Source organism: Sapajus apella, unplaced genomic scaffold (assembly GCF_009761245.1).
Source record: "Sapajus apella isolate SASKATOON/1434 unplaced genomic scaffold, GSC_monkey_1.0 scaffold6, whole genome shotgun sequence".
Taxonomy (NCBI): Eukaryota; Metazoa; Chordata; class Mammalia; order Primates; family Cebidae; genus Sapajus; species Sapajus apella.
Genome location: NW_022436946.1, coordinates 3,904,207 through 3,923,378, shown reverse-complemented (window position 1 = coordinate 3,923,378; position 19,172 = coordinate 3,904,207). Strand labels below are relative to the sequence as shown.

At 39.1% G+C, this 19,172-nt stretch overlaps 1 protein-coding gene across 5 annotated transcripts in view; it reads left to right on the top strand.

The window, feature by feature from the left end:
- The window catches only part of GRM1 (glutamate metabotropic receptor 1), a 424,684-nt gene that overhangs the window by 327,455 nt on the left and 78,057 nt on the right, over window positions 1–19,172 (top strand). For all 5 annotated transcript variants that reach the window (XM_032274520.1, XM_032274525.1, XM_032274524.1 and 2 more), the window contains exon 5: window positions 13,107–13,353. In XM_032274520.1, the coding sequence (XP_032130411.1) occupies window positions 13,107–13,353 (247 nt within the window). The remainder of the gene's footprint in view (window positions 1–13,106; window positions 13,354–19,172) is intronic.

Sequence of the window (19,172 nt, the reverse complement as noted above, 5' to 3'; positions counted from 1 at the left end):
CAGTTGGAGGATGCTACAAAATAGCAGGCCCCAAAACAGCAGGGTGCTTTGAATGCATACCTTCCAGTATGTAACTCAAAGCATGTGCAAACCCACATGCACGCACACACATGGTAAGAGAGTTCTGCTGTACTACCACTGCATTTTGTACCTAGAACCAAGATTGCCCTCAACTAACACAGACTTTGGTGTAAATCTAGTACATCAGTCTAGACTTCTTCCTTTATGATGAGTTAAGGTATTCATTGCTCATTCCTTCAATCTAGCCTTAGTTATATGTGACTATAGTCTATTTTTTTTTTTTTTTTGGTTTTGATTAGAAAAACCAAGTGGTTAACAGTATGTTAAGATCTCTGTCTCCCTCCTTCTCTCTAGCATTGGCTCCTGGTTTATGCAGTTTTCAGAATCAAATACTTACATTGAGGAGGTAGAGGGATCACTCCTATTTCATCTAAATTCCAAGCTCTAATTGAAGATGTTTCTCTTGTAGTATTAGAAAATAATTTACTTTCGGCATAAAAATGAACCTAGAATAAGTGTAGTCAAATAAGCACCTGAACACATTTGTATTTGTCTCATATATTCTCATTTCTAAACAACTAGAAACCATCAGGGAAAATCTTGACATGTTGCCCAATTAGCATTTCAGTAGGACTGAATCCCACTATGGATACATCATCCAAAAAGGGAATAACACATGACTTTCTAGAAAGCAGGATTCCCCTAAAGCACTAAAGAAGTTCCACAGTCAACAGAAATATTGGCCCAGAGATGCTAAACTCCATATGTTTCTCAATCACACTTTTGATGAGTGTGTTTTGGTAAGCCAGCGCAAGGTCAGTTTGCAAAGACCTAATCCCAACGGTGCAGCCAGCCTTAACTAGAAGCCTTGAGCATCGGCACAGTTTCTCTGAGAGAATTCCTCATGACGCCTTAGAGCCTCTTTAAAGTTTGTTCTTATTATGTGGGCTTTAAACTAATATTAACAACCATGACCATATGCCTCCCTCAAGGGCCACTCATTTAATTAGAGTTGTTTTTTTTTTAATTTTTTTTTTCTCCATTTATTTATTTTATTGCATTTTAGGTTTTGGGGTACATGTGAAGAACATGCAAGATTGTTGAATAGGTACACACGTGGCAGTGTGATTTGCTGCCTTCCTCCCCATCACCTACATCTGGAATCTCTCCCCTTGCTATCTCTCCCCACCTCCCCACCCCCCACCGTCCCTCCCCTATTTCCCCCCAACTGACCCCAGTGTGTAGTGCTCCCCTCCCTGTGTCCATGTGTTCTCATTGTTCAACACCTTAACCTTCTTTGTGTATTTACCTCTAGAAGAGAAGATATACTTGGAGCTTGTTTTTTTTTTTCTTTTTTTTAATTGTACTTTAGGTTTTGGGGTACATGTGCAGATCATGCAGGATTGATGCATAGGTACATACATGGCAAGGTGGTATGCTGCTTCCATCCCCTTGTCACCTATATCTGGCATTTCTCCCCATATTATCTCTCCCCAACCTCCCCAACCCCTGCTGTTCCTCCCCTAGTCCCCGCCAACAGACCCCAGTGTGTGACACTTCCCTCCCTGTGTCCACATGTTCTCATTGTTCAACACCCTCCTATAGATGAGAACATGTGGTTTTTGATTTTCTGTTCTTGTGTCATTTTGCTGAGAATGATGGTTTCCAGATTCATCCATGTCCCTATAAAGGACACAAACTCATCATTTTTTATGGCTGCATAGTATTCCATGGTGTATATGTGCCACATTTTCCTTGTCTAGTCTATTATCGATGGGCATTTGGGTTGGTTCCAGGTCTTTACTATTTTAAACAGTGCTGCAGTGAACTAATGTGTGCATGTGTCTTTATAATAGAACAATTTATAATCCTTTGGGTATATACCCAGTAATGGGATTACTGGTGCAAATGGTATTTCTATTTCTAGGTCCTTGAGGAATTGTCACACTGTCTTCCACAATGGCTGAACTAACTTACACTCCCACCAATAGTGTAAAAGTGTTCCTATTTCTCCATATCCTCTCCAGCATCTGTTGTCTCCAGATTTTTTAATGATCACCATTTTAACTGGAGTGAGATGGTATCTCAATGTGGTTTTGATTTGCATTTCTCTAATGACCAGTGATGATGAGCATTTTTTCATGTGTTTTTTGGACTCATGTATGTCTTCTTTTGAAAAGTGTCTGCTCATACCCTTTACCCACTTTTGAATGGATTTGTTTGCTTTTTTTCTACTAAATCTGTTTTAGTTCTTTGTGGATTCTGGATATTAGCCCTTTGTCAGATGGGTAGACTGCAAAAATTTTTTCCCATTCTGTTGGTTACCGGATCACTCTAATGATTGTTTCTTTTGCTGTGCAGAAGCTCTGGAGTTTAATTTGATCCCATTTGACTATTTCGGCTTCTGTTGCCAATGCTTTTGGTGTTTTACACTACATGACTTAAAACTATACTACAAGTCTACAGGTAGCAAAACAGAGACATAGACCACTGGAACAAGACAGAGGCGTCAGAGGCAACACCACACAACTACAACCATCTGATCTTTGACAAACCTCACAAAAATAAGCAGTGGGGAAAGGATTCCCTGTTTAATAAATGGTGTTGGTAAAACTGGCTAGCCATGTGCAGAAAGCGGAAATGGGACCCCTTCCTGACACCTTACACTAAAATTAACTCCAGATGGATTAAAGACTTACCACCATAAAAACCCTAGAAGAAAACCTAGACAAAACCATTCAGGACACAGGCATAGGCAAGGACTTCATTACTAAAACATCAAAAGCACTGGCAACAAAAGAGAAGGTGCACTTGAAGCTTTTTAAGTGTGTGAGCAACAACTGTGTTCATAAGAAATGACCTTATAACAGTCTGAGAACTAAGACAAAACCTTAGGGAATCGTAGTTCTTTGTAAATTCTTATTGTAGCTGTGTTGGTCCAAGGGTTGTAGAATCCGTAATACTGACTTCTAGTAGTGAGCTTCTTTCCAAATTATTTTTGCCTGTTGATTCTTAACCTTCTTTATGTAGTGATGAACAAAGCATCTATGTAAAGAGCTATGCGAAAAATTCTGTCTCTATATTAACATCATTCATGTTAAATAAATCATGGCAACATTATGTGTGATCATATGTTGTAGAAGGTCTCTTTATAGATTATTTATGGTCTCCAGTCAGGGACAAATTTTATTTTGCACACACAAACATTTGTTAATATTGCGACAAATATCACATCTTTCCATCAGCTTGCTGAGTGTAATATTACTCCTGGGCAGTAACTAAGCAAGAGGCAGAAGTACCTAGTACTTAAGAGTGAGAGTTCCAGAGTTAGGGAGGCTGGGTGTTAATCTAGTGACCGCCACATCCACATCAGCTGAGTGATCTTGGACAAATTATCTGACCCACTAGTTTTTTTAGATTGTTCATCAATAAATTGAGGTTAGTCCTGTCACTCATTTCGTAAGTCCTTGTTAGTTGAATAGAACAGCACACATAAAGCCCCTAATGGAGTTCCTATCACAGAGCAAGCGTTTAATCACATAATCACTTTGTACCTGACGCTGGGCCACATGTTAGACTGGTTCTTGGACAGTTTTTAAAACTAAAGTTTGCATTTTAGAATACTGTTAGAGAAAAGTTGCAAAAATAGCACAGAGGGCTGGCACAGTGGCTCACGCCTGTAATCCCAGCACTTTGGGAGGCTGAGGTGGGCGGATCACGACATCAGGAGATTGAGACCATCCTGGTCAACGTAGTGAAACCCCATCTCTACTAAAAATACAAAAAATTAGCTGGGCGTGGTGGTGGGTGCCTGTAATCCCAGCTACTTGGGAGGAGAATTACTTGAACCCAGAAGGTGGAGGCTGTAGTGAGCTGAGATTGTGCTATTGCACTCCAGCCTGGGTGATAGAGAAAGACACCATCTCAAAATAAATAAATAAATAAAAAAAGATAGCACAGAGTCCTCCACACCTAGATTTCCCTATTATTAATATCTTATATTGCCACACAACATGTGCCATAATGAACCAATATTGATGATTGATGTGTTATTATTAACTAAACTTCATGTTTTTCAGATTTCATCATTTTTTTTTTCTTTTTTCTGTCCCAGAATTCTACCCAGGACACCACATTTCATTTATTTTCCTTGTTTCCATAGGCTTCTCTGGGCTGTGACAGTCCTTGATCTCCCCTTGTTTTTGATGCCATTGACAGTTTGTAAAGGTACTGGTCAGGTATTTTGTGGAATGTCCCTAAGTTTGACTTTGGCTAACTTATTTCTCATAGTTCAGTTGGGATTAGGAAGAGGAAGGCCAAAAGATAAAGTGACTTTCTCCAGTATATATGATCAGTTTATCACTGATGATGTTGACATTGATCACTTGGCTAAGGTAGTGTTTACCAGACTTACTATAAAATTACTTTTTAATGCCTTTTTTGAAAAATGTTATACTCTTTGAAAGCTAGTCACTCAGTGAACGATCCACTTAAAGAATGGAGAGTTATGTTTCACCTTGTTGAGAACAGAGTATCTACACACATTATTTTAAATTATTCTGTACAAATTTTTCTTTCCTCTCTCATTTATTTTTTACTTAATTATTTATTCATATCAGCATGGGTATTTATGTTAAACACTGGATTAAAATCCACTACATTTATTTATTTTGTTACTCAAATTTTTCTGGCTCTGGCTGGAAGCCTTTCAGCTGGCTCCTGGGTCCCTTTGACATATTATTATTATTACTATTATTATTTATTATTATTACTATTATTTTAAGATGGAGTCTTTCTCTGTTGCCCAGTCTGTAGTGCAGTGGCATGATCTCAGTTCACTGCAACCTCTGCCTCCCTCCTGGGCTCAAGCAATTTCTGGTTAATTTTTGTATTTTTAGTAGATATGGGGATTCACCATGTTGGCCAGGCTGGCCCCAAACTGCTGACCTCAAATGATCTGCCCACCTCGGCCTCCCAAACTGCTGGGATTACAGTTGTGAGCCTCCATGCCCGGTTTCCACTGTTTTGTTTTTCGAGCAATTCTTCACTTTCTGGTACTACAAAATGCTTTAGGCTCATCTTGTATATTTCCTTCACCTCCACCACACATGATTTTTTTTTTCTCCAAAAAGTCCTGATCCCTTTTATTGAAGAATTGTATTCGAAACCAAGATCTGGACATTCGGTGTGCTTGCTCCTATTGGAGTGTTGCTTATTCAGTGAAAAGAACTGTGTAATACATGTATGCCAAACCACATGTAAACATGTATCTGTAATCATTTCTGTATATCAGTTTATATACCAAACTTAATTTAAATTTGTGCTGATGTTTCCCTGTACCACATGGTTTATTCTAGCTTTCTCCTTTTGCTTATTTGTAATTTCACCACCCAACAGTGACAAAATGCTGGCTTCTACCACCTGCTGTTCATTTATTTATTTGTTCAATCTTGGTATACGTATGTGTAGCTATTTGAAAATCGTTAACACATACCCCGTGAGAAACAACTCTACTAGCTATAGTGCAGTGCTTGTATTTCATTCCTGAGTGTAATTTAAATAGATTTGGCTCAGATCGTGACCTCTCAAGGTGATCCTTCTTATTGTAGAATCTGTATTTGTCATTCTTGTTTCTGCAAATATGCCCTTTGCAACCTGAGCAGAGTGGCTGATATATCCAAACAGATTTGCGTAAAGTCTGGGCCCTACATTTGTTTTATCAACAGATGTCACTAAGACTGCCTTGCCTGTGTGCTCTTGACAACATTAGTCTTCTTAAATTCTGTGATAAAGTTTCACTAGCCGTGAGTTTTTATCAGGCCCTTGGGAATTCTAAATTTGACTTTTTGAAGAGATGCTATTGGGAGACACCACATAAAAGGTAACATTCAAGAAATCCTCACAATTACAGCATTGGGACAGAGTGTCATCATTTAACTGGACTGATAAGTCTACATAAAATACCAGCTAATAGTGCCATGAAGAAATGAACCTTAAACAAAAATCCACAGTGTATCTTATTCCCATGTGTTGCTGATACAGTAGTAAACCTTATGGCCTAATGTTTAAATCACAAAGTCTGTCCAGAACATGGCAGGCTTCTGTTCCATGTCCCCATTTCATCTACTTGGCATATTAATTCCAGGGAAAACAGCTAAAGGATACTCTTTAATATATCCTAACATAAACTTTTTAAGTGTGGCATTTTGTCAACTTATAGATATTTTGTTGCATTCATCAGGAATCAATCGTAAAAGTGGATTTACAGTGTTAATGCCATATAACATTTATGGTTTTGATTTTGTAATAAGCAAGACCTTATATTGGCTACCAGAAGATATTACATTAGACCCTAATAAAACAGGTTGAAATAAGTAGAGTTTTTACAACAGCTCTTCCATTTCACTTTGCATTGTTTTCTTTGTGTTATTAGCATAGCCTAAATCACTGCAACCTGAAAACAGAGATACTCAGAAAGGACACATCATTGCTTGGGATTCAAAGAGGACCATAATAGCATAAACTTTGAAATTTTCTTACATATCTAAAGAAAAGTATCCTTCCCTATTACCCATAAATAAATACAGGTGGTGCTATGAGCATAGATCTGCCTTCTTAGAGTGTGGGAGAGGCCAAAAGGAATAGGCTTGGCAAAGATTCTGACCCAGCAGGTTGTTGAGTAAGGACTTGGTTCCTGATAGATTCTAACAACAGTCTAACTTCCCACACTGGCTAAAGCAGTCAGCTCTCTGTAGCATACTCTCTCTCTATGGTTATCTGCCAAATGCCTACTGCAGACCTGCAAAGATTAGTTACTCCAGGGGGAGTGGTTTATAACTCCGTGACACTGTTTTGAGCCAGATCAATAATAACAGCAAAGGCACACAGCAAGCAGCCCTTGTTTTCTCTCTTAAATAAACAAAGAGCCCCCAAATTCAACTGTTACTGACTGATCCTCAGCATCACTTAAACACCTTTGTGATTATCCTTGTTTGTTTTCCAGATACACCATAATTTTTTGAAATATGGATTAGCTAAGTGCAATTGAATTTTCAGAGAATCAAGATCTACCATATATTATTGTCAATTTGCAAAGAGCCTGCTGTTTGTATGTCACACACCTGGAAAATTTCTGTTTTAACAAGAGATTGTAATGATGCATTTAGAAAAGTTTCTGTCTTGTTAGCACATGTAAAGCCCAGGTGGGGTTAAGCAATAGAAATTCAGCTAATAATAACACTGAGAATAACATGTGCTTGATTAAATGATCTTTCCTTTCTTCTCTTTTCTCTTACATAGGAGTTAATTTACATTTTAATAAACTGAAGAGAAAATAATGTGTTTGTTATATTTTTCTGTGATGTGAGCAGAGAGAATGCTTTAGGGAAAGAGTAAAATCTAGTGTCAGAGGAAACAATTCCCAGGTCTTAGACTTAGACACAGGCAAGGCTAGACAGTTCTGAATCTTATCTCAAATTCTCCCTGGAAATGCATAAGGAAACTTTAGCAGCCCAGGCCTTCAAGCAAAATTGAGGGCACTTTATCCCTTTGAGGTCATTATTTTAAAAATGACCTGATTAATCTTCCTTCAATACATCTAAGACTCAGGCAATTTAAAGGAATATGAATTTCATTTTCTTTGCTCGATATGTTAACAATATAAAATAATTACAGCCCTTTCTATTTTGATCTGAATTGAGATTGTATCAAATTAGGTATTGAATATATAATGCTATCAGGCAAAAAGAAGCAGTGGAGAGCTACAAATGTCAAGAAATCAGAAGAATATTTTTTCCAGGGAGAGTCATGTTTACCATTGTTTCCCTGAATGCTTCCTTGCTTTATGAGGAGATACGCTAATGCTTATGGTGTTTGTTCTTTTAATTTGAAGTTAATGCCAAGGATTTAGACTGGAAAAGTATCATTAGACCTACATGCATAGTGATGGGGTTGCATTAACAAAATCAAACAGGCATCAACAAAGGTACTTTATTGGGCTAAATATTCTTTCAATCTATTCTCTATATTTTTCAATTCTGGACATTCAAACTGGGACAATATTACTAACAGCTCAGAACAAACAAGCATTAAGCTAATAATTTGTGCTGACAAATGTCCTGTTGTTTGTAATGGGACCGCTCCACGAGTTGGTTAGGGCTGCCGCATGCGTACACAGAGCCGCCTGCCAGGGAATGCCTGCATATAAGGTCTGCAACTGTCCCTGCTAGCTCTGTCACCTTGAATTTAGGACTCCTGCAATTTTAGTGGGCCAGCCAATGTATTTATTTCCTTCCCAAATTTAGATCTGAATAAGCGGTAGACCTAGGAATAGACTTGTAGCTGGGATTACAGGTGCCTGCCGCCACGCCTGGCTAATTTTTTTTTTTTTTTTTTTTTGTATTTTTAGCAGAGACAGGGATTCAGCATGTTGGCCTGTCTGGTCTTGAACTCCTGACCTCAAGTGATCCACTCACCTCGACCTCCCAAAGTGCTGGGATTACAGGCATGAGCCACCAAACCTGGCCGGAAATATATTGTTGATACGATACAGCAGAACTGTATCTAATCCCAGCTGCTCCTGTGCCTCGTCCAGAGTTCTTTCTGCTCTGCCACTCTGCTGAAAAACCATCCTAAATGACAGCAGATGGAGTTACTGACGCTTCTCCCAGCCACCATGAATTTCCTGTTTTCAGAGGCTACCCTGTCTGTTCCTGTCCCCATGGACAGCCTGCATGCTGCTGAGTCGGGTAGCAGTTTATAGGCCTTGTTGAGCTTTCACAATAAGAACAAGATTACTATTTAGAACCAAGGCAGCTATTTTCATAACCCACAGTGAAGTAGTTAGGCAGGTATTCTTTTGAAAGTAAATAAACACAGTCAATTGCAATTATTTGGTTCCATTTAGCATATTAAAAAGGTAATGGTTTAATGATATCCTAGTGGTCCCAAATAGTTAACGGACCACAGAAAATGATTCATAAAATCTCCCTCTTGCTAATAACTCTGAGACAAGTGTTATGAAAAGGCACTAAACCCCAGGAAACTGAAGTGTTTTCACCTTCCCACCAAGTGACAATGTTATTAGTTTATAATTCTCTATTCACGAAAATATAGGATCTTTAGAGGACAGAGAAGGCTATCATAGATTTTGTTTGTCCGATAAGAGATCCTTAAAATGTTATCTGGGACAGTTGCTGTGGTAAAGGAAATGGCCCTGTTAAAGCCACATGACCTTCCAACTTTATGTCACATGTCCCTCCATGCTAGTTCATTAGACTGGGGCCAGGAAGGCTGAGACTGAGGCAGTAGCTGAAGAGAGTTCTTTCTGACAGTAGGACTCCCCGGGGTGTACAGAGCCAGGGGACTGGCAGGGTAAGAGAACACAGGAACCCACTTCAGATGGACATAAACACACAAACTCTGTGTTTATTTTGGAAAGGGGTGTGAGCTATCACATTACAAATATTCCCCGGAGGCATGTGTCTAGCCTCCCGACTCTCAATATGACACTGACAGAATGGGCTTCTTTGTCATCATTTGCTATTGATAGATGGGGTGCCAGTACTTGTAGTCAGAGAGACAGCTGTGAACATCTGGAATGATCCCAGGGAGAAGTCCTAACCCAGGCTTGACAATGATGTCAGGTCACTGAAGGATGCCCTGTCCTCTATTACCAGAAAAGTGTCTCCCCTAGATTTCTATACCTGCCCTTGCATTGCCACTAAGTGTGACAGGAAGAACAAGGACTGAGGAGGCATTTGAATCTAGTTATATCACGTAGTTTCCTCACCTGTCAAACAGTGAGACCAATATTTAGTTGGCAGATTATGGTGAGCATTATAGTTCATCTATTAAGCATTGTATATAACAAACACTCAAGAAGTGGTAGCTAGTATTATTACTACTGTAGATATGAAGCTATTGCCTTTCCCTTAAATGCTCTTTCCCAGATATTTGCCTGATTAACTCCCTATTCTTTTTCAATCATTCACTCAACTCTCCTCTTTTAGTGAGGTCAACTCTAACCAGTCTACATAATACTGTCTCAGCATTCCCAATTTTTCTTTCCTGTTTTCTTTTATTTTTTCTATCACGCTTATTTAATTGTAATCATTACAGAAATTTTCTTAGTTATATTAATTTAAAAAATTTTTCTGTAGCCTTTTATAAGAATTTGAGTCCTGTGACATCAGGGATTCCTGTACGTTTTGTCTACATAATACCCCATTGCCAAAAACAGTGCCGGGTATATCATAGGTATGAATAAACATTTATCAAATAAATTTTTTAAAGATTAGGTAAGTGTGGCCAGGCACTGTGGCTCATGCCTGTAATCCCAGCACTTTGGGAGGCCAAGGCGGGAGGATCACAAGGTCAAGAGATAGAGACCATCCTGGCCAACACGGTGAAACCCCATCTCTACTAAAAATACCAAAATTAGCTGGGCATGGTGCCTGTAGTCCCAGCTACTCAGGAGGCTGAGGCGGGAGAATCACTTGAACCTGCGAGGTGGAGGTTGCAGTGAGCTGAGATTGGGCCACTGCACTCCAGCCTGATGACAGAGTGAGACTCCATCTCAAAAAAAAAAAAAAAAAAATTAGACAAGTGTGAAATTAGTTAAAAAATAATAACATTCTATTGACTGTTTATTGTTTGTATATACATATGTATACATCTATGTCCATATGTTTACTTGCATCTATACATACATATTTGTATATTAATTTTACCCATGATAACATCAGAAGATAGACACAGAAGGCATTTGGGTTAAAAGACATGACACAATTTGCCTAGTTTGCCTTGTTTACACCTGTGTTCTTCAAAATAATCATTACCAACACTAACTCTCTCTCTAAAAAGTGACCCAAGACATGTTACATGATCACTCTAAATGAGGATCAAAAGAAAATCCCTGATCTCACAGGTGTCCAAGAACAGTTCCTGTCTCAGTGCTGATGAATGTTTAGTATCCACTAGACAACCACTGGCACTGGCTTATTGTACCAGGAACACCAATGTAATTTTTTATCTATGTAAAATAAATCTTAAATAGTAGTTATAAAACCAAGAAAAGCAAACTCAGTGGCCATAAGGCTTGTCCCTAAAAGATAATTTTTCATTTGGTAAAGAACATTAGGTGTTTATTGTGATATTTTTCTACAGTTTGATCCTGGTGTTGGCTGGAATGACTGAGACTTTGGGTGATGATTTTAGTATTTAGTATTGACCTTAATGGGCTGCTGCCTTGAAGGTTATTTTGCCACTCAATTTTTGTCTTTTTTTTTTTCTTTGGCTCTGATTCTAGTAGCTTTAATATTTAGCATTTGGGGTCCTGGGCAAGCCTATCAGGGCTTGTTTAAGAGTTATCAGACAAAAAAAAAAAAAAGAGTTACCAGACAGACAGCACAAATTTACCTCTTTTATGATCCCAGTAGGTTTGGAGAGGGAGAGAAAGAAATCCAACAGTAAGGGTCCTGGGTTCTGGGTGACAGAAGACAGAAGATACTCTGTTTAAATGACTGTGCAGTTTTGGAAGGATGATCTTTTCTTTCTGTCTTATATAACTTTCTATAGTTATTATGTGCGGTTTGATTTTTAAATGCCCTTCCTGTCTCTCTTACTCTTCATTTCCTCTTGGAAAATTTCCTTTCAATCAGGAAAACATTGCTTTAGAAAATTACTCTTTTAACAATGTCCTATCACCCAAAGCTGAAAAATGGATTAAAATCTAATCTTCTTCTCCTTTAACCCAGCCTGCGTATTTTAGATCTCACTCTCAGGGTAGATATACATATATCTTTTTCAAACTTTTGACTACATCTAAATAGATAGGCCTTTAAATAGAATTCTTTAAAAATGTCCATTTTCATCCCAAGTTTGATATCAAAGTCAAAACTCTTTGCCATTTCTTCTGAAGACTCAAACGGTCTAAATTCCTAAATATTTCTCTGCTAGTCTTAGCCTGGGAGCCTTAGAGTCCAGTGACCTATTTAGGCTGGAACAAAGAAGGCAGCTGGCAGGGGGTGTGAGAAGCCCCATGTTGTTTTCAGCCCCACAGGCAGCTGAATTGCTGACTTTCCGAGCTTCTAATACTTCAAGCACATATCACGTCGATCCCCCACTATCAGTCAAATGAGGAAGGAAAAGCTCACTGAAGAGAGAAGCAAGTTTCAGGAACCAACTGCAGTCTCTGAGTTATGCCAGTGATGTGTCCCAAATACATTTTTTGTTTTCCAAACCTGCTACCTTTATTTCAGCAAACCCAATTGGTTCCCAAATTTCTCATCCATATGTAAGTCCTGAAGTCTAGACTTCCAATATGTATCTTATATGTAACAGTGCCATTCTTGTGAACCTGCTTGGCAGTAGGGGCGTTTTTGATCACCTGTGACATAGGTAGAAATGATTGCAGGTTTTCAAAATTCACAGGTAAAATCTAAAGGCCAAAATTAATGTGTAGTATGACTCTTCCATCAAGAAACATTTTATCTGAGTTTCTAATAACTAGCAAATCTGATTTAAATATTTCCGCCTTTTCAATCATATGTAAGAAGAGATTCATACTGGCTGTTTCTTCTAACTCTGGATTTTTCTGGCCCTAGAAATGGTACCAATAGTGGAATCACCAAAAGAAAATGCCATGGTTTAGATAATGCACAAACTGAATTCCTGTGAACTGTGGATTGTCATAAAGGAATAAAAAATGCTTTTCTAGTACCATGATATAGGAAGATTTTTAATATAAGTTCCTGTGAACAAAGAAGGCATAAGAATTATTTCCATTACTCCTTCAGGATTTCTTTACAATATTTGAAAGTCCTTTATTTTCACCTCTGTGGAGTTTGTTTTATATCTCATAAGACCATTATTGAATAGAGAGAATATGACTGAATAAACCATCTGCAGGTGGAATCCACTGGAGCTAGCCACAAGTGCAAAGCTTGCACAGGTGGGCTTGGTCTCTGCCAGTGTCACTGCCCATTCCCTTCCTCTAAGAGCCCCAGAAAGCATTTGAGAATTCAACCTGTGAGCCTAGTCTTTATTATTGTGACCTTGATAGTGATCTACTTTTATTGTTACAGGCAATGAAAGCTTGGAAGAAAACTATGTCCAGGACAGTAAGATGGGGTTTGTCATCAATGCCATCTATGCCATGGCACATGGACTGCAGAATATGCACCATGCCCTCTGCCCTGGCCACGTGGGCCTCTGCGATGCCATGAAGCCCATCGACGGCAGAAAGCTCCTGGACTTCCTCATCAAGTCCTCCTTCATCGGCGTGTCTGGAGAGGAGGTGTGGTTTGATGAGAAAGGAGATGCTCCTGGAAGGTAAAGTGGTCTTTTCAGTAATGAATCTGAATAAATGGAATAAATGTGTGAGCCTTCCTGAGCCAGACAGATGGCAACTATGGCTTCATCTGGTTCCATGGGTTCTGGGTGTCATGAGGATAGATACAACTAGGTAGCAAAAAAATCCAGAGATAATGTCAGGTGAAATGACCAAAGACCACACCACTTTTTTTTTTTTTTTCTTTTTTTTTTTGGGACGGAGTTTCACTCATGTTACCCAGGCTGGAGTGCAATGGCGCGTTCTCGGCTCACCGCAACCTCCGCCTCCTGGGTTCAGGCAATTCTCCTGCCTCAGCCTCCTGAGTAGCTGGGATTACAGGCACGCGCCACCATGCCCAGCTAATTTTTTGTAGTTTTAGTAGAGACGGGGTTTCACCATGTTGACCAGGATGGTCTTGATCTCTTGACCTCGTGATCCACCCGCCTCGGCCTCCCAAAGTGCTGGGATTACAGGCTTGAGCCACCGCGTCTGGCACCACTTTTTAAAACATTGAAATACTTTTTTGTCAACACCCAGTACCCAGTATTCTACCATGCCACTCCCTTACTCAGTTGTCACTTGACCCGTTTTCCAGAATGCTTGGAACCTCCCTGCAAGCCCAGGAAACTAAAGAAGTTACACTTGGCCAGCAGAAACCTCTCAGACCTTGCCAGCATCAAGCCAGTATCTTTCTGATTCATTGACTGTATGACATTCTGGTTATGAAATATTTTGCATATTACACCCGGTTAAAGAGCTCAGTATGCAAAGAGAACTGCATATGTGTCCCTTCTCCTCAGGCTAACTTATGTTCTGCTTGTAGCAAGAAAGGAAAGAACTTTCTTTTTGGGATGGTGTCCCTATGGCTCAAGAATTAATCAAACAAAAAGCGGATGAAATAAACCGAGGTATATACATAAAATCCTCTCCAAGCCATTTGACATACAGTCTGCTCTGCAATACTTGTTTTGATACCACCAGTTAGCTCAAGTGTAATTGGTACATAGAAAATGTTGTTAGTTTCAAGAATAGTTGTGTTCAATTACACACAATTTCCTAGGAAAGGCATAATGAGAATGGCAGGAGAAGAATTGAAACCTCTAGGAGGAAGGAAAAAGGCCCTTAGATTGGCTGCCACGCAGCAAGCCCAGGGTCTTACAGGCTCTGTCACGTTTCCGTATATGATGTCCCAGACTTAGAGCTTTTTAGGAAATCATATTCCGTGTTCAAGTGGAACATCAAATCATTTAACCTTCATTGCTGTAGGGGGATTATTGTCTTTCTTTTACGGATAATAAAACAGTATTGGAGAAACTAAGAAACTCACCCAATGTCACACAGATTGCAAACAGTAGAGGCAGCTGCTCTCACTCTGAGGCTTGTAATCTTTGTAATCTTTTGCCACATCACACTGCCTTTTAGCTAATCCTGAAACTAAAGCAACATGGCTGACGGCTGGCAACCTTCTTCTTCTTCTTTTTTTTTTTTTTTGAGATAGGCTCTTGCTCTGTTGCCCAGGCTGGAGTGCAGTGGCATGATATCGGCTCAGTGCAATTTCTGCCCCCTGGGTTCAAGTGATTCTCCTGCCTCAGCCTCCCAAGTAGCTGGGACTATGGGTGTGTGCCCCCACACCTGTTTTTTTTTTCTTTTTTCTTTTTTTTTTTTTTTAGTAGAGATGGGGTTTCACCATGTTGGCCAAGCTGGTCTCCAACTCCTGACCTCAAGTGATCCACCCACCTTGGCCTTCCAAAGTGCTGGGATTACAGGCATGAGCCACTGTGCCTGGCCCTTGTAACCTTCTTAATGTCATTTCAGAAGCACTGTAAGGGACTGTTTGGCCCTAAATAATTCTCCATGTATCTCTTTATGTCAGCTTGAAGTTCTGCACTTAGGGAGTACCTTGTGAGAGCTAACTGAATTCTCCCTATTAAAATCCAGCAGCTCTAGAAGGATAAATGATATGTCATTGTCAGCAATTAAAATGATCAGTTTATCAGATTTCTTAAAAGCTGCTAGTTAGGTGGGAGCAAATTTTGATTAGAATGCAAGTGGGGTAGATGGAATGATTCACAAACTGGGCATGTGAAAAGCTTCTAGGAAATGGTACCAGGAGCAACAACTGAGTCTGAGATTCAGAGCATTGACTACTTGCCTCTGTAAACCCTCTTTCATCCTGCGTGCCACTGGACACTAGGCTCAATAAGGGGTCAGAATGAGAATGTGAACCTTCCTTCATGATTCTCAAAGATAACATACAATGTGCTTGGCACAGGGCCAGATGCATTTTTGACACTTCGTAAATTCAAGTTTACTCTTCTTTCTCTTGACAAGTTATCTAAAATGTAGGTGCATATTTTTAGCTTGTTTCTTCTCCATCTTTAATTAAATATTCAAATCTTAGGCTTTCTCCAGGGCCTTTTCTTGGGGATCATATCCTTCTGCTTGCAATTGGGTGGCATAATCTGTTTCCAATTTCTGTTTTGAAAACCTCCCTGTACTTCCTCCTCCTGTCATACCATCGTTCATGCTTTTGGTCCCTTTTGTAATTATTTCGGTTAATCATCACACAATGTAAACTGACTGCATTAGGAGGATGTTGCAAGGGTGTGATTTATAGCATAAAAATATTCCAAAATAAAGACTAACATGCCCGGAAGGGACCTTGGGGTCAAAAGAGAAGGGCAGTGTTCAGTAACACACACAGTACAAGGAAGGCTTTTAAAAAATTAACTCAGTATTTTTCCCATGATATTTTTCAATAGTTTTTTTCCTGGCTTTGGGGAATTTTTTTTAAATGTGTTTTATACCAAAATATTGTGATTTTTTTTTTGTTTCTAAATGCTAATGAAGTGTGAACTGATTTCTCTTATGAAAGAGCAAGAGAGGAAACTAAAATAAAAATCTTGGGAAACTGATTTAAAGGAAAAAGACATTCTAGAGCTAGCATTGCAGCAAAGCCTTCTTTGTGAGTATGTGAGATACTATAATAATGTAACCTGGAACAAAAACACAAACATTCCTGGAAATGAAAAAGGAAATTACTCACATCAAACATTCACAACAGCACAAGAGGTCCTGTAGCTCTAATGAATTTAAAATGGAAAGATATTGGAGGTGTAGATAGTGTCACTGATCACAGGATGAGTGTGAGCCTTCAGCCCACAGTTAATTCCCACTTGGATATCACTCAGAAAGATACTCTGAAGAACTTTCTGCTATGTCTCGGCAACTGGGGATAATAACTCTCTATTAGCCAAAAGTCAGCACAGCAAAGAGATGAATAATGTGCTCTGGGTGTACCATTCTCCCTCCTCATTCTAGGTGTGTTTGTTTACCTGGCAAAGGAGAACTTTCTTTATTTTGCCAGAGTGCCCTTTTCTTTTAGGGGACAACTATTTGTAGAAATTGCAAGAATGTGGATGTGGAGAAGCCATTAACTACCCTGTGGGTGACAGAATGCATTTGCACATTAAGAACAGGCAGAAAAGCCAATCAACTGATATTCCTTGTCTAGATAAAATAAAATAAAATAACCAGGCCACATACAGCCAACGAGTTTCAGATGCCAACTCAGTTTGATTGCCTGTAGCCTCCTGGAGTGCTAGACTGACAATCAGTTTGGAGAGAAAGAATTGCAGGATGGATTAGGCAGGGGCATGGGAGAGGGAAGAGGGATGAAGAGAGCTGATGAAAAAGAGTATGTGTTGATTAATCGCCATTTCTTTTAGTCAAGCACAAAGAGCATGAGGCCATGACTCATCTTCTAGTTCAAGAGGATGAGGACTCTGCACAGGTACGGCAGAAAAGAATCCCACTTTGCAGAACTCATAAGAGCCAGCCAAGAATGCAGCTTTGGGAAAATGCAGCATTAATTATAGAGTGAATAGCAACATGGAAAGCAGATGTAAGAATGCCAGCATTTCCCATGACTGACACATAAATGCTTATGCCAGTGCAAAGTTGTTCTCTAGTACTCGTATAGTAATGAAAATAACCAGAGTATTTTAGGGCACTAATAGTAATAGACATATGAATAAAATCATGCTGTTGCCTTACAGATTACCTTTGTTCATTTGGGATGCTATAACAAAATATCATAAACTGTGTGGTTCATAAATAACAGAAATGTATTGCACACAGTCCTGGAGGCTGGAAAGTCCAAGACCAAGACACCAACAGATTTGGTGTCTAGTGAGGCCCTGCTTCTGGTTCATAGATGTTGCCTTCTAATTGTGCCCTTGTGTGGTGGAAGGGGCAAGAAAGCTTTTTAATGCTGCTTTTACTAATTTCATTCCTGAGGACTTTGTCCTCATGGCCTAATCACTTCCTGAAGGCCCTTCCTCCTAATACCATCACGTTGAGGGTTAGATTTTCAACATATGAGTGGAAGGGGGTGAACATCAGTATTTCGACCATAGGACATATACATTTGTCCCAATTACAAAGCAGTTTTTTACATGCCTATCTTAATAAATCCCTACAAGAACCACATGAGGCTTAAAGAGTTTAGTGGCATTCCTAAGTAGTATAATCTACCGTTAAAATGTTAGAAAAGAGACCAGCTTGCACATTCTGATGTTAGATCTTGTGTTCTTTAGATTGCACTGGAGAATGTCCTATACCATGTACATATATGGTGTGTGGTCTGTAACATGATGTTTTGATATAATATAGGTATATAGTGAAATGATTATTATAGTGAAGTGTTCTAAATGTAGGTTTTGCCATTGTGTAGTGTTCTAGCAATTCAAATTACAGTTTCAAAAATATTTATCCTAATCAGGGAAGAGATCAGTTTAAATGCCAATGCACAAGACATTAAACCGTCAACATCCTTACTAATTAAAGATGCTTTTTCTCAGATTTCTTGCTCTATTAGCACCTTAAAAAGGTTCCAGACTTGATACAAAACTCACCCTTTTTAATACAGTGTAATGAAAATGACAAATGGATGTGAAAAACAAATTTGGATTAAAGTAATCAAATAAAAAAATGTTCTTATTGATGGCTACTTATTCCAAGAATAACTTAGTAAATAATAATTTGAAGGACATGATCAACTCAGCAAACAGGATTTTTTTCGGAGGATAAGGAGAGAGAAAAGTACAAGAGTAATTTATTTTTAGTGAATATGCATGATACACAGAGATTGAAGATTGAAATATACACATTTTGGATGATCAGAGGAAGCATAAAAAATAAACTTAAAAAGGCCAGGTGTGCTGGCTCAGCACTTTGGGAGGCTGAGGTGAGCAGATCACGAGGTCAGGAAACTGAGACCATCCTGGCCAACATGGTGAAACCCCATCTCTACTAAAAATCAAAAATTAGCTGGCTGTGGTGGCATGGGACTGTAGTTCTTTTTTTGTTTAATTGTTAAAAGTGAATACAATTTTATTTCCTCCTTTTTAAAAAATACATATATTTTATTGCATTTTAGGTTCTGGGGTACATGTAAAGAACATGAAGTATTTTTGCATAGGTACATACATGGCTATGTGGTTTGCTGCCTCCATCCCCATCACCTATATTTGGCATTTCTCCCCATGTTATCCCTTCCCAACTCCCTACCCCCAACTGTCCCTCTCCTAGTTCCCCCTCAACAAACTTCAGTGTGTGATGTTCCCCTCCCTGTGTCCACGTGTTCTCATTGTTCAATACCCGCCTGTGAGTGAGGTCATGTGGTGTTTGATTTTCTGTTCTTGTGTCAGTTTGCTGAGAATGATGGTTTCTAGGTTCATCCATGTCCCTACAAAGGATACAAACTCATTGTTTTTTATGGCTGCATAGTATTCCATGGTGTATATGTGCCATATTT